At 47.1% G+C, this 23,103-nt stretch overlaps 1 protein-coding gene across 4 annotated transcripts in view; it reads left to right on the plus strand.

Annotated features, from left to right (window-relative positions):
* The window catches only part of LOC142590566 (nose resistant to fluoxetine protein 6-like), a 109,751-nt gene that overhangs the window by 43,137 nt on the left and 43,511 nt on the right, over positions 1–23,103 (plus strand). For all 4 annotated transcript variants that reach the window (XM_075702847.1, XM_075702848.1, XM_075702849.1 and 1 more), the window contains 2 exons: positions 7,098–7,191; positions 7,699–7,785. In XM_075702847.1, coding sequence (XP_075558962.1) covers positions 7,098–7,191; positions 7,699–7,785 — 181 coding nt within the window. The remainder of the gene's footprint in view (positions 1–7,097; positions 7,192–7,698; positions 7,786–23,103) is intronic.

The raw sequence follows: 23,103 nt of genomic DNA on the forward strand, positions 1-23,103 counted from the left end.
TAGAAAAATCAATCCCCAACAGGTCGAATTGGTTTGTAGAGCATAAAAGGAAACTTCTAGTACGCATGACTGGTTTTTGACCACGACTGTGTGGTGAACACTGTGGTGTAATAAATCTCGTAAGTCACACTGAACTTCAAAGAGATGATGTGATTTCGATCCTTGCTTTTCTCGTGGACATTTACAAATACTGCTACTGCGTACTACAGACATATATTGTAACGCAGCACCGGAGGAGTGTGAAAGAGGAATAAGAAGCGGAGCGAGGTTTTGGGGGGTTATCGGCTGTTTCGAACCACCCCATGTCTTCTCTATTCTTTTCACTTTAAGTAAATCCATTCTACATCCGCAACAAGTGGTGGAGGTGCTGGGTACTGGACGCCCTGGACAACCCAGTCCTACAAGGTCTTCGAAGAAGCAGACGCCTGGCTCGACTACCACCAGAGCCAACAAGCGTGGCCGACGTCCAAGCTGGCCGGTAAACGAACACTATTGAAGAAGGCATCGTTCAAGTCAGTCAGACACCAAGGCAACCTAGCTACTGGGCGCCGGAACCACGAATATTCTCAAGTAAAGCAGATGAATACGTGGATGACTGGCTGAGACATAACAGGCATAACGGGTGGAGCACGTCAGCGCAGCTTGTGAACGTTGCATATTTTTCTCGCCGGTATACCGCTCTACTTTGGTTTGACAATCATGAACGCGTGCTGACAACTTGGGAAACTCTTGTCCAGTAATTGAAAGCCTGATTTGGCGACTCGAAATTCCAAAAAGAAGAAAGCGGAGCACACGCTTTCGCGCAGAGCCCGGTCTGGTGAAACGTGTGCAACGTATATTGAAAAAGTATTGAAGCTATAGATATATATATATATATGCGGAATTGTAAACACGAATATGTCGGATGAAGACAAAGTAGGATATCTGTTAAAATGCATCGCTGAAGACGTCTACAATTTTTTAATAACGAAAGAAAACCAGAACACTTCTTCCGAATTCAGGCAGCAATGTCACGCGTTCAAAGCTGTGAAGACCCGTAGGATATTAGCGAAGTTCGGGCGCTTGGGTAACGTCACCACAGTTGCAAGTATGGACGTCGCTACCTGCAAAGACATCGCCTCGATCGTGCGCCTAGTGGTTAAAGATGAGCTAGCACGACTTCAGAGAGTAGACGCTGGTTATCAGTGCCCGTTTGACGAGTGCATTCCCGAACCACCATCTTCGTTTCAAAAACATCACATCGAGCGCCTACCGCCATCTGAAGAACCGCACTTAAATAGCACGAGCTTTCGGTCTCTCTCGGCAAATCTCAGTCGCCGCCAGTCCTCGCCAGTCTGTCGTGACACTACGGAGTACTAGCCAACTCCACGACGTGTTCCTGCGGAAAACCCGATGCCACGACATTCTCCTGCGAAATCATACCCGCCACCACGCGTACCTGGGCCATTTAGTTTCAACCGCGACCTACCTGACAGCTACGCCTGCAGTTCCCGAGGGCATTTTGCGCGCGTTTGTCACCGCCAACCGCAGCGATCGCCACGTTTTTTGGCGTACCCAGCTCGTGTGCACAAAAACGCGCCCGCGCCATTTGTAGTCCATCCTCTGCGGCAACAGTGGTCGTACCAATCACGCGATGTGGGTCGCCTTCCACGCCGCAGCTAAGAATCTAGTTGGTGCAGCCTATAGAGGTGGAGTCGCGGGACGGTTAGACTCACCAATTGCTCTATGTGTTATTATACTGAAGAACAAGGTGTGTGCGCGTGTGCGTGTGTGTGCGCGTGTGTGTGCGCGTGTGTGTGCGCGTGTGTGTGCGCGTGTGTGTGCGCGTGTGTGTGTATATACGGTGTGAATACTACTGCTCTTGTCGACAGGGTTCCTCTATTTCTTTTATGAGTCTTCACTTCAAAGAACGCTTAGGACAGAAAGTTATGTTCGCGTGGAATCGCAAAGAAACTTTTCGTGGAGTTAGAGGCGAAATGTTGCGCCCGTTGGTGCTTGTTTTGTTTTGGTTGCGATCGGAGGACAGAGTTTTAGATGCGAGTTCCCTGTATTGGCCCACGCAACTCATGATGTTATTTTAGGCATAGAATTCCTGCAATGCAGTGCTAGACGTCTGTGGGACTGAATATATTTCACTACGGAGCACGTTGGTCAATCGTCATATTTGGTCCAGACCAATCAAGCCTATGTGTTTTCGCTGTCTCAAGATGTGTTTCTGCCTGGTCGGACAGCCATGTTTGTCCCCTTGAGTCCTTCAGGTGTCCGGATGGGCTCATGCCACGCTCTTGCCGAGCAAGATAATAACAACGCGATTAAATAGAATGTGTTTGTCCCTCGATCTATTGTTCAAGCTATTGCCGGGCACGCTTTCTTGTGGACAGTAAACTCTTCTGCGGAGTCTGTTACCCTGCCAGTTGGACCTAAATTGACAACATTTGAGGAGCAAGCCAGAATTGACCAACGAACAGTTACAGCATCTTCAGACATCTGTCAACCATTTCCCGACTATTCGGACTATTCCTTTCGTGACTATGCACCAGAAATATTACCGCAGTGGCTTGACGTACGCCACATAAGTGCTGGCGTGCGCAGCGTCAACCACCTAAGATCGATGCTTAAACTACACAGCACTCCAGTGAGCAGCTAGATAATTTACGAACTGCCACTGAAGTGTTCATCAAAGACCTAATATGAATGCCCAGAAATTATACGTAAGAAAGGTCCCCTTTTGTCCGTGAGTGCTCCCCAGGCAGCCTCAGCAAGAAAGTCAAATACGAGGCCATCACTATCTTTACGTCTCCTCGCCTCCATTGTGCTGCTGACTCAGCTTCTCCGGCTGGGTGATTCTTTTCTCAGGAAAGCTTTTCTCAGAAAACTTCTAAGCTGCACTAAATACTCTGGGAGACCTAGATCTCAAGCATCGAAAACGAGGGCAACAATCTGATCTGTCTTGGATGCTGCAGGACGCGATTTGCAACCTTAACATTCCTTAACATTCCTTGGTCGTAGTCCAAGTTGTTCACATATTCATCTGAGGCCCACTACCTGGTGGTCAAGTACTTGTACACCAATTATCCCACCCACTTACATGTAGACATGGACGGATCGGTCAGTGCGGATACTGATAGCTGCGCCTCTGCACATTGAATCCCATCTCTCTGTAGTACTTGGTCTTGCTGTCTGGACCACTTAGTTTCTTCCATTATTGAAGGAAGTACTGCTAAGGCTGCTGTTCTTCACAAACTGAAGAACGCACCAGCGCAAAAAGCTGTAATACCGTCGGACTCAAAGCAATTCAGCATTTATCTCGTGCCGTGCCTCGAAAGAAGTTGTCTTGAGTCACTGGCTTCGCAAAAAGAAATCGCCAATAAATGGAGTAAGATATTGTTTGAGAGTATACGTCGCACGCTGGTGCCACTGGCAACAAAAAAGCCCATCCTCTCGCCAACGAAGAGCTTTCAGTGAGAGCTCTGGTGAATCGCTACTTCCACAAAGAGACAATTCGTTGCCACTTTCGCTCGCCTTGGAAGCTACTGAATCAATACTGCGTTGTAAAATGACAGCCGCACGAAAGCCATCTTCTTATAACAAACAAGAGCAGTATGAGCCTACACTCCTGAACGGAAGTTAAAACTCAACGGTGGTGTTTCTGTCTTGCACTGATTGAAATGAGGTGCGCCACATAGAGCCCTTCATATCGTCCTGCACGAGTTTTTCTCCGAAATAGAGGTGGCTTCGTTGCTGCTGGATAAGAAGGACGTTTCCTCATAAACGTGTTGAACAGTTTGTCAACCGGGAAGGACCGCGGACAATGGGCAGAAAAGATGCTGCGCATAGTCTTCACATTTCTGTGAGACTCGACTGACTGACTCATGGTGACATATTTGACATGGAAAGAGATGCTCAGGACTGAGCAAAGTGCCGGCCAAGACTCTTGGACTATCCCCGCCTTAAGAAGCATCAGCGCAATCGTGCTACGTCGTACATATAATCATCAGCGTATTTATGTTCACTGCAAGATGAAAGCCTGTTCCAGCGATCTCCAATTACCCCTGTCTTGTTCTAGTTGACACCATGTTCAGAAGTCCAGAAGTGCAGGCCTATTGGTGTAGCGTTGTCAAGCATAAAAAAGCGCAAACGACAGAAAGGAGAGCAAGACTAGCCTGCACTTCACCAGTAAGGAAGTTTGATTATTAGACTGTAGGCTCTGTTTTATGTTCCCTCGGCTTAGATGTCCGTCAAGAATAGCGCTCGTGTTGTCTCTTTTCGCTCTCTTGAAATTATTGATGGCGCTAGTTGGTTCATTTGGATTTCCTTTAAAAAATGCATTGACTTAAGAGCACAGCACGAAGAGACAAAACGGAAAAACAAGATGATAGGATAAGGTGCTGTCGTGTTTTTTGCGCTAGTTTATCCTTCACGATGAGGTCACCTTCGCAAATTTCCTAGTTTTCCCTCTGCTGTCCACGACACGTTTCCCTTCTCTTGGCATCCATTGTGTAATCTTAATTGTCCACCGGCTATCTGCCTTACCATACTTCCAGACTCCGTCAGTTCCGCGCAGTGGCAGCCAAAATGCTAGATACTGTCGTCTTCTCTTTAATGCATATTGCTGTATTCGTGTCGATTTAACGTAACGCCCATCCTTTTTCATCACATTGCTCGCTATGGCGTCCTTCTCAAGCATTTTTCTCAAGCTTCTAAGCTACGTCGCATTATTGGGAGCTTTTGAACAACTATTTTAAAAAAGTGGTGCTGTGCAACACTGCAGCAGTGGCTATGAAATTTCCAAGCAATGACTTTATAATCGGAGGTAAAATTAGTGAATATAGTTACGAGATGATTATGCCTAATTTTCTGCACAGCACGGAACATGGCTCACGGCTAGATATAACCAGTCTTTCGCAATATGGCTAAGCTTTACAGTAGATTTGCCCCTTGAATGCTCTTGTGCACGTATTTCTGTTCAGTTTGTAAAATTAATTTTAGTAATGCGTGAATACTTCAATATTATTGCACGCGCAGATACTATATGAAGAAGAATAAGCGAGAAAAGACGGGTAGAAGTCACAAGAAAAAATTGAATGAACGTATACGTCCCATTTGTTCACTTTTTCAAGAAAAAAAGTTCGGCAGCATGCTAAACACCTGCAACACGTGAAGGCGAAAGCCTGCTGCACACTTGGTAATGCATTAAGTTATAGGATCGGAGAGGTCACATTTCGTGCAAGACACAACGAGCCGCAGTGTGAAGTACACGTGTGGCGCTTTTGGTCGACCTCCTCAAGGACACATGCGAGCACACAATGCGCTACCTAGACGTGCAGCATGCTTGTCGCCAGTAGGTATTACAAACGTGCATTGGGCCCTTGTAAAGTGTCCCGGCGTAAAGAAACCGGTAGACATGTGCGACCTTGCAGGATCGCAACCAAATTTTGAGGTAAGCAGAGATGGAGACACCAAGAAATAACGACGCCCAGTGAGTTTTAGTACCTGAGCGTTTTCTGAAGAAAGAGAGAAGAGGGGTACAGCCTTCCCTCCTCCCCCTAACGTGGCGCAAATCACAGGTGTCGTGCTAGCAGCAACCGAGATAAAACAACGAATGTTCCCCCAAATTAACACTTTTCAATCCAAATGTATTCAGTGATAGGTGATAAGTGCACATGGTTTCCCATGTGCATGTGAAACGTTTTAAGTAGAAATGTTGAGCTGTTCGCTCACAGCAACTCATCTAAAATAAAATTTAGAGCTTTAAGGAGCACTTTAATAAAGGCGACGGCACCTTCAACATTCCTTGCAGAACCCGTAAACTACTTGCACAACATTCTATCAAACGCAGTATCTGCCATCCACTGAGTAAACTTCTCCGCTAACGTGCTGCTGAGGGCTTCGCCTGTTATCATCAGATCTCTGAAGCTAAGCAGCACTGGTGTGGGCTTGTCCTTGCGAGAGAGAACAATGCTGATGGCTTCCTCTTGCGTCGTATATTATCAAGTATCTTTCTTGAGCGAGACCAGTAACTGCACTAGCTGCAGAAGACCCCATCTCCTTTCTCTTTTCCCATGTGTTACTGGTTTCCTCCCTTGCCCTTTCACCACCATTGACCCCTGTATCATTGCTATTGCTCGCCTGAGTGAAAAGTTGCTCGATTGTTGTGCTGTCTTCGACTTTTCTGTGTAGACGATCGCTCACCCTCCAATTTACTATGTGCGCATTGTAGGTGGGCAGCTAAAAAGCAAGCTGCAGAAACCGTCCCCATACTGCTGAAATCGTGGTAGTTGGGCTAGCTAAAGCTGTTTGCAGTGCCAAACAAGAATTATTTTGTGTGCTCTACTGCAATTAGAAAAAAGTTTATGATTCACTTCACCGACGATGTCGGACCACATTTAGTAAGGTAGGCAAAATTTGACCATAACATGGCTGAACCCTTTCTAGAGCTGCCTACCAATATTTGATTGGTTAATGTAGCCTTTTTCTAAGCCCCCTCTTCCTAAAGAATATGTTGTGTTTAAGAGACTGCACAAGCGAACTCTTCTGAAGTCTAGATTTTTTTTTGGTTATTGATGCGAAATCATCAAATGGTCCATTGAGTTTAATAGACGCAAGTTTTGCGAATACACTTTGGGAATCCATGCAAGTAGCCTCGAGTGGCCAGTCGTGTGGCAATATTACGTGTATTCGCGGGCTCGGAAAAACACGCTCGGAACGCTCGGAAAAACACTTTTATGTAGCATGTACTGAGGAAGAGAAAGCTGTATCGGGAGTTATTCATGTTGCTCTAACATTTTCTGATTGACACTTTTCATTCAAGTATAATATTTGAGAAGTTGTCTAATCAGTCAAGACAAATTATGTAATTAGGTGGAATGTAAAAATAATATGAGTGTCTGCAAGCGATGGCAAATAACATTACATTGGTTCTGTTCAGCTACGATGCATTTGCATATTTTTAAATCTTGGTGCCCGCTAGTTGGGTGACCCTGTATAATTCGAAGGACTGCTCAACGGCGTTCAATTGGACATTAATGCTTTCGCATTCACAACTCATAAGAAGTGCTTAGGTATCCTCTGATTTTTTATGCTTTTCTTACTTTCAGGACGCCTGCTAAACATTCTGATCGCTACCGATCAATGGGGAGCACACATAGTGACGTCGGCATTCGACAGCGTTGACACTTTCTTCTTTCTCAGGCAAGTGAACCGTATCTCACTGAAAGAAACGAGTTTTAATATTTCTGCTCCACGTCTCTACTAAAGTAAAAAAAACAATATTATCGAAAAATAAACGAGTGCGATCAAGGCTTTAAGATTTTAGCAGCATTTTCATAAAGTATTTGCAATATGGCACCGATGGAACGAGAACAAAGCAACCTAGTTTGCGGAAGTAAAGAATCTTTGTTATTTGTAACCGTAAAGTATACTAGTATAGGAACACGCCTACAGTTACTCTAACATCGCGACTGTTTCAGTTATTGTGTATTTTTCCATTTGCAGTTAACCGGTTGTTAGGAGTGTTGGATGGGGTGCTCTTTATTCCGGTTAACAATAAGCAGACAGTAATTTTCCAGTAGTTATATATTATCAAGAACGTAAGAATTTGTTTAATAATTCATAATAAAGCCGAAGATAGCGACTGATTGCCACGATCACTATTGCACATGACTATGGGTGCAAGCAAGTTCTGTATCTGCGTTGCAGTGGATTTTTGCTGTGCCTTGCTATCACAAAGCAAAAGAGGAGTGGACCCCTCGTCTTTCTAATCGCAGTGATTCGAAGGCTCATCAGGCAAGTACTTTTGCTCTGTTGATGTACAAGGTGTTTAAACTTAAGTTTTATGATTTTCTTAAAGTTAGGCACTTGGCGGCACGCGAAGACCACCTGTGCAAATAAGTTATGGGGGCAGGGGGACACAAAGTGAGATGATAATTCTCGCGGTCAGCAGCCTAACTAACTAAAATTGAATAATTAACTTTTTGTTGACTGCAGTAACTGGGTATCTTTGCATTGAAAAGTTAGTCCTGTTTTTACACACTATCAGTTTGAAGAATTCTAGCATGTCCGTACTCTGAGATATCCCGCTCCAAATTTTGATTGTCGTTCGCATAATTACGCATGCAAGAGGGTTAGGATCGGCGCAAGGCTCCTCCCCGGTGTCACGCGGCTATTGTGTGCGGCGTTTAGTCTGACAACGGTAAGGAGCCATTGGCAAAGCTGATAACAGATCAGTACAAACGGCCTTAGCCTTAATTCATGTCCGTTGTGCCGCTAGTGATCATGTGCTGTGATAGTCTGCGCAGAGTTAGAGTTGTAGGACGATCCCAGCGCTGACATCCAGCTATGACGATTGGGGGGTCAGTCCCATCGCTCGAAATCAGTTGTCAAGATTGGAGTCGGGCATGAATTAGATGGTTGCTGGACCATGCCGTCGTCCAACTTATCCACGCTGAGGACGTTGTTGAAGGCAAGGACTGCTTCTCATCGAGAACGAGGAATATTGGTTTATAAACAGTATCTACATCAGGACGTTGCAGTTCATCAGTCTAGCATGACTGCGAGAGAAAGTACACTGAGCAGCCTCAAAACAGCGGTTTATAAACACTCCGTCCCCCCTCGATCCCAAGGTGAGGGAAACGGCCGACCAGGCACCATAGACGAGCCGCCTCTTTGCACGAGGGATTACACACACACACTTCCGCACAGGTTCACGGTCCTCAACCGTGGTCAGACGGTCTTCGCAGAACTCGGGGCTGACGTCAGGAACAGTGCGTGGGAAGGGGCCTCGAACTACGTTCCCTCGGGGACTCCCTTGTTCACAGTAGACCAGGTCGGCGGTGGCGGGTTCAGGCACAAAGCCTGCTTCGTCGAGCTCGTCCTGGCTCCTGCGACGGAGAGTCGAGGACGCGCGTATTGTTCTCCGCACACAGTCGACTTAGTGACGCCGTGGCTAGATGTTTGCGGTGGCGTTCCAGCAAAAATTGACGCCGCTGTCGCAACTGGCTGGCAAAACTTGCACCTCAGCGGGCCGTTCTTAACAGCGCCTTCATGGCCCGGAAAATCTCGACTATTCAGCGCTGACAACCGCTGGGCAGGAAGAGAATGGCTGGTGGCCAGGGCGTGATGCCTTGGCTCGCAGTGACCACTTGTGTAATGATGTCATCGCCGCAAAACATCCAACAAGGTCATCTTGGCTACTAGGCGCGAAAACACACACGACACATGGAAGGAGACGGGACAGAGTGCCACTTACAACTGCTTTTATTCGGAGGCACACCACACACTTATATACCCGTCTTAGACGCAATGACACAATCACATCAAGATTGATATGGAAGCGCACTGGTTAAATATTTCTTTTCAGCCATATATAAAGATATTTACGGATCGCTGTCGCACATGCTTCCTTTCTTTCCGATAAAGAAAGCTTCAATCACTTCCCGAGCTTTTTGATCTTTACTTTTTGCCAGAATTCGCGCCCCTGCAAAGCATGGCTCACAAGAGCGTGATGGGCAGGTCTTAATGTGTTTGGGAATGTTTGGCCCTTCTTTATGTTGCTCTACATTTCTCTCATGTTCCCTAATTCGGTCGTTAACGCAGCGCCCCGTTTGCCCTATGTAGGAGCGGCCGCATGAGAGGGAGATTAAGTACACAACGCCTTCGTTGCACTTCATGAACGGTCGCGCATGCTTGGTGCCGCATCCATTTTTATCGTCTCGTATTTTTTCGATACGAGAACAAAGGCTTCCTAGCTTTCGGGGGGCTGAAAACACAAGCGGCACCCCATGCCTGCTAGCAACCTTCTTTAAATTGTGGGCCATTTTGTGTACATAGGGCAGCACCACAGGCCTCACCACCTCATCTCGACGAGGGTCTTCCCCAGCCTTCACAGCCGCACTCTTCATTTTTGTAGCAGGCTTTCAGCGACTGCCATCACAATCGAGTCAGGGAATGCAGCTGTGGACAGCCTGGTCAATTGGGTCTTGAAGCTAAGCTGCATCTTGTGAGGGCATGATTTTCCGAGGGCGGATTGCGGGCAAAGTGAAGCTATCCCCCGTTTTATTAATTTCGAATGGGCGGAGTCGTATGGCAGAAGCCCTTTCTTTGCACGAGGTGCATATGCCCAACAAACGCGATCCGCACAAAACTCAATATTTATATCTAGAAACTGTAGGTGGTTCCCCTCAGGCACTTCAATGGTGAATTGCAAGCCATTTACATGTTGTCGGAATATGGATAAAATATCATGCACATTCTCTTCGAAGTTCAAACTTCCGTCCTTACTAAAAAATATCAAAAATCATCCACGTATCTAAGAACTTTTAAAACGTGCCTAGCCGGTAAAACCTGATGTAAAACTTGATCCATTTGTGAGAGAAAAATATTACACAATACTGGCGCCACACAGTATTCTATACAAATGCCGGCTTTCTGCAGAAAAAACTGCTGGTCAAATGTTATAAAAGTCGATTGCAAGTAAAACTCTAATAGGGTTAAAAAATCGTCAACGGAAATTCCCGCATTGTTCTGAAAGGAAATGGGTTCGTTTTTTTTCTATACACTCTCGAACGGCAGTAAACAGGGCCTTGTGAGGGATAGAGTAGAATAAATCCACCACATCGACGGAAAAGGCGCGCCCAACATCACATTACGATTTTAAGAAGTCACAAACTTCGTCAGATTTCTTTGTACGAAATGGGTCGTCTACTTCAAGTGTGCTCAAATGTTTCAACAAGAACTGGCTTAGTTCCTTCTGCCACGACCCTTTTTACGTGACTATTGTTCTAAACGGCATACCTTGCTTATGCGTTTTTACTGAAAAGAAGGCTTTCAAGGCATTATTTTTGCTTTTTCCTATCTGTTTGCCAAGACGGTCTAAACCAAACTGCTCACATAGTGCGACAGCTCTGCTCTCAACTCTAGTTGCTTTAACTTTGACACGCGCGAAATTCTTTTCTAGTGCATGCGCAGCTCTTTCCGAAAATTTGCCTTCAGATAACATGACAAACCCTCCCTCCTTATCGGCTTGTAAGAGCCTGAGGTGGTTGTTTCTGAAGTAGGTCACAATGGCTCCAGTTGAAGTTTCCTTTTGACGTGAACGCCCCTGGTAGCCGGACTTGAAAAGGCAGTTAACGCTTTCCAGAAGGCCCGTCTCTTGTTCCTCCGATTCGGCCTTGCTGGCGCTTCCTCGATTGATGGCAAGCAGCTCATGCGGTGGCACTTGCGGCTGAAGTCCATACTTGGGTCCTTTCTCCAGAACAGATGACATTTCATCGGGTAGGTGAATGTCCCCCTCAACCACCAACCCACCCCAACTCCTTTGGTTCTTATTCTTATTTCTTTCCTGCAGCAATTTGTCTAGCATGCACACCCAGAGCTGTTCAGTCATTCTTGAAGCTGACTTCTTAACGGACCGAAAATTCTTCTCAGCTAGCCAGGTTGGGTATTGTTTTTGACAGGCGACGCGTAGAAGATCGTTTAGCAGGCGAATATGACACCAGAGTTCAGACCTGAGGATCCTACTTATGCGCTTCACATGGAAATGACAACATGGAAAGACAACATGGAAATGGCTTGCAATTCACCATTGAAGTGCCTGAGGGGAACCGCCTACAGTTTCTAGATATAAATATTGAGTTTTGTGCGGATCGCGTTTGTTGGGCATATGCACCTCGTGCAAAGAAAGGGCTTCTGCCATACGACTCCGCCCATTCGAAATTAATAAAACGGGGGATAGCTTCACTTTGCCTGCAATCCGCCCTCGGGAAATCGTGGCCTCACAAGATGCAGCTAGCTTCCAGACCAAATTGACCAGGCTGTCTTCAGCTGGATTCCCTGACTCGATTGTGATGGCAGTCGCTGAAAGCCTGCTACAAAAAATGAAGAGTGCGGCTGTGAGAGCTGGGGAAGATCCCCGTCGAGATGAGGTGGTGAGGCCTGTGGTGGTGCCCTATGAACACAAGATGGCCCACAATTTAAAGAAGGTTGCTAGCAGGCATGGGGTGCCGCTTGTGTTTTCAGCGCCCCGAAAGCTACGAAGCCTTTGTTCTCGTATCGAAAAAATACGAGACGATAAAAATGGATGCGGCACCAAGCATGCACGACCGTTCATGAAGTGCAACGAAGGCGTTGTGTACGAAATCTCCCTCTCATGCGGCCGCTCCTACATAGGGCATACGGGGCGCTGCGTTAACGACCGAATTAGAGAACATGAGAGAAATGTAGAGCAAGATAAAGAAGGGCCAAACATTCCCAAACTCATTAAGTCCTGCCCATCACGCTCTTGCGAGCCATGTTTTGCAGGGGCGCGAATTCTGGCGAAAAGTAAAGATCAAAAAGCACGGGAAGTGATTGAAGCTTTCTTTATCGGAAATAAAGGAAGCATGTGCGTCAGCGACGCGTCAATATCTTTTTATATGGCTGAAAAGAAACATTTAACCAGTGAGCTTCCATATCAATCTTGATGTGATTGTGTCCATGCGTCTATGACGGGTATATGTGTGGTGTGCCTCCGAATAAAAGCAGTTGTAACCAGTGAGCTTCCATATCAATCTTGATGTGATTGTGTCCATGCGTCTATGACGGGTATATGTGTGGTGTGCCTCCGAATAAAAGCAGTTGTAAGTCCAGAGGGCCCGTGAACGAGCGGAGAGGGATGGCCTCTCTGTTCCGACATGGGGATAGCCAACGGCTAGGTAGGGACCTGCAGGCCCCCGCTTAGCTCCTCAGGACCCCAATAAAGTCGTTTGCTGCTGCTGCTGCTGTAAGTGGCGCTCTGTCCCGTCTCCTTCCATGTGTCGTGTGTGTCTTCGCGCCCAGTAGACAAGATGAATTGTGACCAACTCGCCCAACAAGACGTCCTTTTAATCCAACAAGGACAGGAAACTGCAAAACGAACCCCACAACAGGGCCCTGCGCCGAGATAACGTACCTTGGATCTCACTTTAGACCCGCTAGGCTTCAAAGAATACATAGGTGTAAAAACAAAAAATGCTGCATTTCGCTATGCCAATTTTTGAAGCAATTTCGTGCTGACAAATTCAGCAATCATGGAGGGAATCCTGCTAAATGAGAGGGGATCTTCTTGGCTTAACGAAATTAAAAATAGTAACCGTAAAATTTAGGCGGGGCCGTTAAATGCAGAATTCAAATTAGCCTGCTCAAACCATCTGCATTGCTATGCAACTTTCACTTCTTATATCTAACGGAGAAGTTGTACTCTTGGAGAGGAGACCCCATCAGAGCAAGCGGCCATTTTTGTGTGACATTTGATTGAGCCACGTCAGAGGACAGTGGTCGGTCACGAAGAAGAACTTCGCTCCGTACAAGTAACACGAAAACTTCTGGGCGGCCCAAACTAAACAAGCGCATTCCTTCTCTGAAGCGCTGTATGCTTCCTCTCTTACAGTTAGTTTACGGCTGGCATAGAGGATAGGATGCTCCTCGTTATCGTCGCCAACCTGACTACGCAACACGCCCATACCTCTGTCGCTTGCGTCGCATTGAACTATGAATTCCTTTGTGTAGCCTGGCACGCAAAGCACAGGACGAGAAACCAATAGCGTTTTCGAACTTAGGAAAGCGTTCTCTATGTCCTTATCCCAGTGTACGTTACTCGGTGCTCCCTTTCGGAGGGCGTCCGTTAATGGACTTGCCATTTGCGAGTAATTCGGAATGTACCTGTGATAGTACCCCACAAGTCCCAAAAATTCTCCAATCGAAAATTCTCCAATCGTAGCCATTTTCAGCTCGGCCGGCCGTCTCGTGCCCTGGCCGACAACCTGGCCCAGGTAAGTAACCTGTGAACAACGAAATCTACACTTTTCCGCTTTCATCATTAAGCCGGCTTCCCTCAACCGTGAGAACACCTGTTTGAGGTGCGATACGTGTTGTTCCTAGCTGTCCGAAAAATTGCTAGATCATCAAGATATGGCAAGACGAACTCCTGCAAGTCTCTTAGGACAATATCCATTAATTTGGAGAAGCTAAACGGCGCGTTCTTCAGACCGAAGCTGAGCGGGAGAGGGCGAAAAGTGCCTATAGGTGAGATTACTGTGGCTGGCGCTTTCTCAAAGGGGAACTTGCCAGTACCCGCGCACGAGATCTACAGTTGAAATATCTTTAGCAGCGCTAACTCTTTCAATTCGTTCCTCAATTTTGTGTGTCGGGTACAGCTGATTCCTAGTGATGGCATTTAACTTCATGTAGTCAACACATGGACGAGGGTCCTTGTAAGGGGTTTCTACCAGTATTAGGGGTGACGTGTAGTCACTCTCAGCGGGCTCAATAACTCCCAACTCTAGGATGCGCTGTATCTCTGCCTCCATAATCTCTCTCTGTCTTGGAGACACCCTGTAAGGCTTTGATCTTACGGGTTCGGTTGATGTCAGCTCTATTTCATGCTTTATTAGTTCGGTTCTCCCTGGCAATCGCTGAATCGGTCGAGATATTCCCCTAACACCCCTTTTAGCTCATTTAGCTGCTCGGGTCTAAGAGCGTGCGAGCTTACCGAATGTTTCACTGCTTCTTCTAGGCCGATTTCAGAGTTCGAGGTCGCCTTATACTCCTTAAGCTTGGTACTAGTGTCATCCTGCTCTTTGATGCTATAGGTAACGACTCCGCTCCGCTCTACATACGGCTTCATCAAATTGCAGTGATATATCCTCACCTCCTTCCTGCGAACGGGATTTTCAGAGCATAGTTAGTATCTGAAAGTTTGTGCAACACTTTAACGGGCCCGTCCCAGTGAACTTCCAGCTTGTTCTTTCTTGAAGGTTTGAGGATCATTACCTGGTCTCCGGCGTTAAACGTACGAAGCCTCGCATTCTTTTCGTAAAAGAATTTGGCGTTCTTTTGAGCTACTCCCACGTTCTTTCCGACTGGTTTTTGGTGTGCGCTTAGCCGTTCCAGCAGATTTAGCACGTATTCCACCACTGTTGGACTCTCCCCTCTTTCCTTCCACATCTCTCTTAACATTCTCAGTGGAGAACGAAATGTCCGCCCATACACTAGTTCTGCAGCTGCAGTTCTGCAGTTCTGCAGAACCCTGCAGCTTCATGTGGAACCGTTCGTAAAGCAAACAAAGTTGCTGGCAGACAGTTCTCCCAGTCCTCCTTGTACTCGTAAGAGAGAGCACGCAAAACACGCTTAAGCACTGAATGCAACCTCTCTACACTGTTTGACTGAGGGTGATAGACGGAACTGTGTATCGTTTTTACCCCGCACTTCTGCAAGAATGAGGAAGTCAGTGCGCTGGTGAATACTGACCCTTGATCCGCCTGAATTTCGGCTGGAATCCCAACTCGTGCAATTACTATCAAAAGCGCGTCTACTACTTCGCTGGAGCTGAGCTCTTTCAGAAGGATTGCTTCTGGAAACTTTGTAGCCGGACACAGCATGGTAAACAAGTACCTGCAACCCGATTTTGTTTTTCGTAGAGGCCCCATCGTGTCTATCACAAGTCGTATGAAAGCTCCTGTTATTAAGGGCACTACCTTTAGTGGAGCTTTCCATGTCTCTCCTGGTTTACCCGAGCGCTGGCAGGCGTCGCATGATCTTACAAAGTTTTCTACGTCTTTGAAACAGCCAGGCCAGTAGCATTCCATAAGCAATATTTCCTTTGATTTGTTTATGCCAAGGTGGCCGGACCACCCATTTCCATGACAGAGATGCAAAAGGTCATCCCTGTAGTTAGTAGGTACGACTAACTGATCTAAAATCCTAACCTTTCGATCTCTGTAGCGCCGATACAATTCTCCTCTCTCATGTATCGTCACATTGCGCCTAGCAATGCCTTCTTTAGCTGTGTGATGTAATTTAGCTAAGCTGTCATCATTCTTTTGCTCCGCTGCCAGTGAATATCAGTCCACACGTAAGAGCTGATCAAAGTTCTTGGAGGCCGGTGATTATAACGACCCTGTCTCGCTTGCGATTGCGTCAGCTTGATCTTCCTGCAGGCGTGCACTTTGACTCCCTAGCGATACGCTCTCATTGAGCTGGTCAGCTGGCAGGCTTTCCTCAACCGTTTTTTTTTATCCTCAAGCCTAGCTCGGATTCGGTTATTGAAGTTATCTCCTTTGCTACTTCCGCTGGAGCAGCTTGCGCATTGCAAGCCGGAAGCGACGCGATTTTACGAGCTTGGCCTCGCGTCAATGCCTGTACTACGCCCTCTCCCAGCTTAAGCCCTTTTTCACGCAGTAACCGATTAGAACGATTGGAAGAAAATGTAAGGGTACTGCACTGACAAAAATTTGGAAACTGCAGCCTCGGTCACTAGCTCCCCGAATGGTCCACTGATTTTGACCTTGGCCATGGGCAGACACACGCAGTGTTCTTCTACAACCTATTTGATCCATGTTACTTCTCCAGAGAAGTCATCTACCTTCAGGTAAGACGGATGCACAATGTCCATCGTGGCGGTGCGGTCTTTTAGCGCCCTGCATGGTTTGTCATTAACTTGCAGGTCGTGACTATATGGGCTTAAAGTTCCATATTCTCGTCTTTTTCATCTACGTAGGAAAAAACTACTCTAGGCTTCCCGCAGTTTACAGCTATATGTCCCAGTTTGTGGCATTTATAGCAGCGGATCGGTCTAAAAAATTCGAATTTTCTTTTTTGCTCTTTTTGTACGGTTTCCTCGTTGGACTTCTCGCTCTTTTCTGAGGGTTTTTCCTCCACGTCTACAGGCTCCGATCGTCTAGTCTGCGAACCCTTTTTGAACAGAAATGGTTTCCGCGGTCCATTTCGACCGTCCCAATTTCCGTCCTCGGCGTTCAGCTTTCTACGCGTTGTGGACTCTTCGGCTAATTCCACCGCCCTTTCCACAGTGTTTACATTTCCTCTGTCTTCCACCCACAGCTTCACAGATGTTGGGATGCTATTGTAAAACTGCTCTAGACACATACATTCAATGATCCTCTCTCTGCTGTCGTACGCTTCTGCGCTTTTCAGACACTCGACTAGCTTGGCCTTTAAGCTATAGGCAAACTCCGGATAACCCTCGCTATCTTCCTTGCCTGTGCTCCTAAACCTTTGCCGAAAAGCTTCGGCTGAAAGGCGGTATTTCTTCAGGACACTAACCTTAACTTTCGCATAATCATATGCATCTGGTGCACTGAGTCTGGCGATTACTTCCGCCGCCTCACACGGCAACATAGACAGCAACCGCTGTGGCCATGTACTCGGACCGAAGTTCATCTTCTCGCAAGTCCTTTCAAAATTGCATAGGAACTAGCCTATGTCGGTTCCGACCTCAAATGGCTTTAATAGCCTGTCTATGCGGTATGATTCTGTCTCACTTGATCGTCCCAGAGCCCCTTCACTTCCTTGAGACAGCTCCAAACGTTTGCTTTCAAGTTTAAGTTGCATTTTTCTTAACTGGCAATCTTTATCGCGTTCCTTTCTCGTTCTTTTCTCTCTCGCTCTTCTCTCTTTTTCAGAAGTTCCAACCCCATCTCGATTTCTTCCTCACTAGCCTGTTCGGAAATTAGCTGCAACAATTCCGATTTTAGCATTTCCTTGCCTCCCCCTTGGGCCAGTTCCTCACAAACAATCAACAACTTGTTTCTCAACAGTGTCCTTAACTCCATGATTGCTGCTTTGCTGCCTTGGTCCTGCTCGCTAAATCTACCTAGGAAAACACGACCTAGCTAACAATCAACAATCTTGCTTCCCTACAGTTCTAAACAGAACAACCACGAAATGAAGCCTAGAGAGTCAAAGCAAGAACCAAGCACTCACCGCAGACACAGCATCACGTCGCAAAGTCCTTGACACCGCTGTCAGTCAGTTGTAAGAGTTGTAGGATGATCACAGCGCTGACATCTAGTTGTGAGGATTGGGGTCAATCCCATCGCTCGTAATCAGTTGTCAAGATTGGAGTCTGGTATGAATTAGATGGTAGCTGGCCCATGCCGTCGTCCAGCTTATCTACGCTGAGGACGTTGTTGAAGGGAAGGACTGCTTCTCATTGAGAACGAGGAATATTTGTTTATTTACAGTATCTACATCAGGACGTTGCAGTTCATCAGTCTAGCATGACTGCGAAAGTACACTGAGCAGCCGCACAACAGCGGTTTATAAACACTCCGTCCCCCCTCGATCCCAAGGTGAGGGAAACGGCCGACCAGGCACCATAGACAAGCCGCATCTTTGCACCAGGGATTGCACACCCACACTTCCGCAAAGGTTCACGGTCCTCAACCGAGGTTAGACGGTCTTCGCAGAACTTGGGGCTGACGTCAGGAACGGTGCGTGGGAAGGGGCCTCGAACTATGTTCCCTCGGGGACTCCTTTGTTCACCCCCGCAGGGGCGTCTGCGTATGCAGACGTTTGGTGTGTTGCGACACCACGTACCCGAGCACACGAGGGTTGGACCCTCCCGCGTGTAGCCGTGCGCGGCTTAGCCGTGTCCGGGGAAAGGAGGATCCTGGGGGTTGAGCCGATGCCGGGCGTTCGGACCGTTAAGGCCCCTCGGCGGAGGCAACACACCTCTTTGGCCTCTGCTTCGCGTAGACGGCACCCCCGGACTGACCCACCCGGGGGAAATCGGCAGTCGCCTTTTCCTGTCCTCCTCTCCAATCTTCGTCTTTCTCTCTCGCCTTTTTCACCTTTCCTGTCTTCTCATCACTTCTTCTCACTTCCTAGTTTCCCGGCGGCAAGGGTTAACCTTGCGTAGCTAGCCAGCCTTGGTTATGCAGTATTTGGTTATAGCAGCGATGTACGGCTGGCGTTGGCAGGGTTTCTCTAGCAGGAACTCCTGTCACGTCCCCCTGTTGGGCTCCATGGTGGGTGGCATCGCGGCCGGAAACCCTCCTGTACTTATGGAAAACGCTTTTCCTAAACTCCTTGATCGCGCTCACAAACGAGGGCGCACCGAAAATCTCTTTCAGTTTTTCGGACGACAAGTCCAGAACTTTCCTAGATATCATGTGATTCACTCAAAAAACTCAGACAAACTAGTGCGTAACATTTCACCGTTCCTTGTTTCGAAGTCTTTAACTGAAGTTTTTGGAACAGGATATAAGGCGTCGAGAATGACAAGTGGTGATCTTCTCTTGGAGCTCCACGATAAGAAGCAGTACGAGAAACTGCCGAAACTCGTCTCATTTGGGGAGACACAGATAACAGTAACTCCGCACCGTACCATGAACACCACCCGAGGCGTTGTCTCGGACGATGACACGCTAGAGCTCACTGAAGCTGAACTCTTGGAGGGCTTCATTGAACAGAATGTCATAAATGTTAAGGGAATTAAGATGAGGCGAGATGGTAAAGAGATGAAGACTAAACACCTGATACTCACTTTCGGTTCAAGTGTCCTCCCCGAGTCCATCGAGGCCGGTTATATCAAACTTCGTGTCAGGCCATACGTGCCCAATCCTCTTAGATGCTTTAAGTGCCAAAGGTTCGGCCACGGTTCACAGAACTGTCGAGGCCGGCTGACATATGCCAAGTGCAGTGACAAAGAACGTTCTTCCGAAACGTGCCAGAACACTCCACATTGTGTCAACTGTGATGGCGAGGATGCCGCGTACTCGCGGTCCTGCCCGTCCTGGAAAAGAGAAAAAGAGATTGTGACAATCAAAGTCAAAGAAAACATATCTTTCAAAGAGGCACGTAGGCGGGTGTCATACCTGTCTAAGAGCAGCTTTGCCGATGTGGCGCGTAAGGGGGCAGCGTCACAACGGGCAGCGTCACAACGGCTGTCCGACCCACAGTTACGCCATCTGCCCCCGCGGCGGTTGCACCTAGCGCTGCTCCGTCAACACAGCAGAGGGGACCATCGACCCCGAAGGTGGGCGCTGCTAAGGCTGCCCCAACATCCCCGGCTCCCTCCAGCGCTGGCAACAGCCGGCGCAGCCAAATCCCGCAGGGTGCCCCATCGACCTCCGGGCTGGTGGGCGCAGGGGTCTTGCCCTCCAAGGCAGGACTCTCTCTTGTAACCTCTCGCTCGCAAGAGCACGTGTCCGGCGCCTCACAAGAGGCAATGGACACTACACCTGTCCTCAAGGCGCACCAAACGCCTAAGGAGCGGCGACGCTCCCTCGAACGCTCCAGAAAGGGCAGAACCCCCGTTACAGGGCCTCGAAAGAGCTCTGTAACCTAAGGCATCACCTCCCTTTCCGTACACACAGCACTTATTTACTTTCAACATGGATACACAAATCATTCAATGGAATGTCAGAGGTCATCTTAGGAATTTTGATGATGTGCAAGAGATTATACACAAACACAATCCAAAAGTGCTGTGTCTTCAGGAAACACACCTAAAATCACAACACACAAACTTTCTCCGACAGCATGTTACTTTTCGCAAAGATCGCGATGATGCAATCGCATCATCGGGAGGTGTTGCAATTGTAATCCAAAAGAGCATAGCATGTCAACATTTACAGCTATGAATGGCCCTTGAAGCAGTGGCGGTTCGAATTGTTTTGCTAAACAAACTTATCACTATTTGCTCGATTTATATACCCCCACACTACAAACTAAGCAAACATGAATTTCAGTCCTTCATAGATGAATTGCCAGAACCTTATGTTGTTCTTGGCGATTTCAATGCACACAGCACCTTGTGGGGAGACTATCGTATCGATGCGCGAGGTCGTCTCGTTGAACAGTTCCTTTTCTCTTCTGGAACGTGCCTTCTAAATAAGTAAAACCCACATATTACTCTCTTGCGAACAGAACCTTTTCGTCAATAGATCTTAGTATATTTTCCGCCTCTATACTGCCCGAACTCGAATGGGAAGTTACGAGCAATCCTTACGGGAGCGATCACTTCCCCGTATTGCTAAGTACATCTAAAGAAAATGAATTTCCTCCACAAGCTCCTAGGTGGAAGATAGATACAGCCGACTGGGAGAAATTTCGAACTCTCACTACCATCTCATGGGCTGCTATGTCTTGTTTAGAAATTGATGCGGCTGTGGAGTATTTTACAGCGTTCATAATAGATGCCGCATCTAAATGCATATCTGAAGGAAGTGGCTTGGCATGCAGACAGCGTGTCCCATGGTGGAACGACGAATGTAGGATTGCTCGTAAGAAACAGAACAAAGCGTAGGGGCTGCTACGCGCTTCCCCCACTGCAATCTTATGAACTTTAAGAAAGTAAAATGTCAAGGCAGGAGAACCCGCAGGCAGGCCAGAAGAGAAAGTTGGCAGAACTTTTTATCGAGTATTAACTCGTTTACAGATGAGGCCAAAGTCCGGAACAGGGTAAATAGAATTAGGGGTCGACCAACGTACTCACTCCCTCTGGTAAATACACAGGGCGACACACTGCAAGATCAGGCAGACTCCCTTGGGGAGCACTTTGAGAGCGTGTCAAGTCCAATAAATTATACAGAATCCTTTCTCAAATACAAACAAATAGAGGAATGTAAGCCACTCATAAGAAAATGTCGAAAGAATGAACCATACAACTGTCCTTTTGGTATTGCCGAGTTCAGAGCTGCCTTGAGATCATGCAAGAGCTCCGCACCGGGTTCTGAGAGAATCATGTATGAAATGATCAAAAACCTACACAATGTCACCCAAGTTACACTACTCACAATTTTCAGCACTATTTGGGCTGCGGGATACTTTGCAACTGCATGGAAAGAAGCAATTGTGGTCCCTGTTTTGAAGCAGGGGAAAGACCCATCCATGGCGGCAAGCTATCGCCCGATAGCTCTTACAAGCTGCCTGTGTAAGGTTTTTGAAAAAAAAATGATTAATCGCAGACTCATGCATTTCCTTGAACTCAACAATATACTTGATCCCTATCAGTGTGGCTTCAGAGAAGGCCGGTCGACAACAGATCACCTTGTACGCCTTGAAGGATATATTCGGGACGCATTTCTACACAAGCAGTTTTTCATGTCAATATTCCTTCACATGGAGAGGGCATATGACACAGCATGGCGCTACGGCATTTTGCGAGACTTGTCGGAAATGGGCATCTGTGGCAATATGCTGAAAATAATTGAAAGCTATTTGTTGAATCGCATCTTCCGAGTGAAAAGCGGCAACGTATTGTCGCGACCGTTCACACAAGAAACAGGTGTACCACACGGAGGCGTGCTGAGTTCTACGCTCTTCATCGTGAAGATGAACACGCTTCGTGCTTCGCTACCACCTGCCATTCTTTATTCTGTCTACGTTGACGATATTCAAATCGGCTTCAAATCCTGTAACCTCTCAGTATTCGAGAGACAGGTGCAGCAGGGCTTGAACAAGATTTCCAAGCAGGCAGACAAAAACGGATTTAAAATCAACCCCCAGAAAAGCTCTTGTGTTCTTTTTACAAGAAAGAGGGGCTTGTTTCCGGATCCTTCCTTAGAACTGTGTGGACACCAAATACCTGTCAACAAAGAGCACAAATTCCTGGGTAATATACTTGACTACAGACTCACTTTCATCCCACACTTTGAATATCTGAAAGAAAAATGTCTAAAAACAATGAACTTAATGAAACTTCTATCCCAGACTACATGGGGTAGTGACAGGAAGTGTTTAATGAACCTATACAAGAGCCTAATTCGGTCTCGATTGGATTATGGTGCTGTAGTATATAACTCTGCCGCCCCGAGCGCGCTAAAGATGCTAGATCCTGTTCACCATCTAGGTATCCGGTTAGCCACTGGCGCTTTCAGAACGAGCCCGATTGAAAGCTTATACGCGGAATCAAATGAATGGTCCCTTCATCTACAGAGAACTTACATCAGCCTTACATATTTCCTAAAAATACAACCCAACCATCAACATCCATGTTTTAACACTGTTAACGATATGACCTGCACTACACTTTTCTATAATCGCCCCTCTGTAAGAAAGCGTTTCTCGCTTCGAGTGAGGGAGCTTAGTGATGAAATGCGTGTCCCACTCCTCGAGCTTCGCCTAATGCATCCGACCAAGTTTTTACCGCCTTGGGAGTGGCAGGTCATAGAATGTGACATATCCTTTTTAGAAGTAACAAAACACGCACCAGAGATCGAAATACGAACTCATTTCCTAGAACTCCAGCAGAAGCACTCCTGCGCAGAGTTCTACACAGACGCTTCGAAGTCTAGTGCCGGGGTGTCGTACGCGGCCGTCGGCCCATCCTTCTCAGAATCCAATGTA

This window comes from Dermacentor variabilis, chromosome 8, assembly GCF_050947875.1.
Source record: "Dermacentor variabilis isolate Ectoservices chromosome 8, ASM5094787v1, whole genome shotgun sequence".
In the NCBI taxonomy this organism is placed as follows: Eukaryota; Metazoa; Arthropoda; class Arachnida; order Ixodida; family Ixodidae; genus Dermacentor; species Dermacentor variabilis.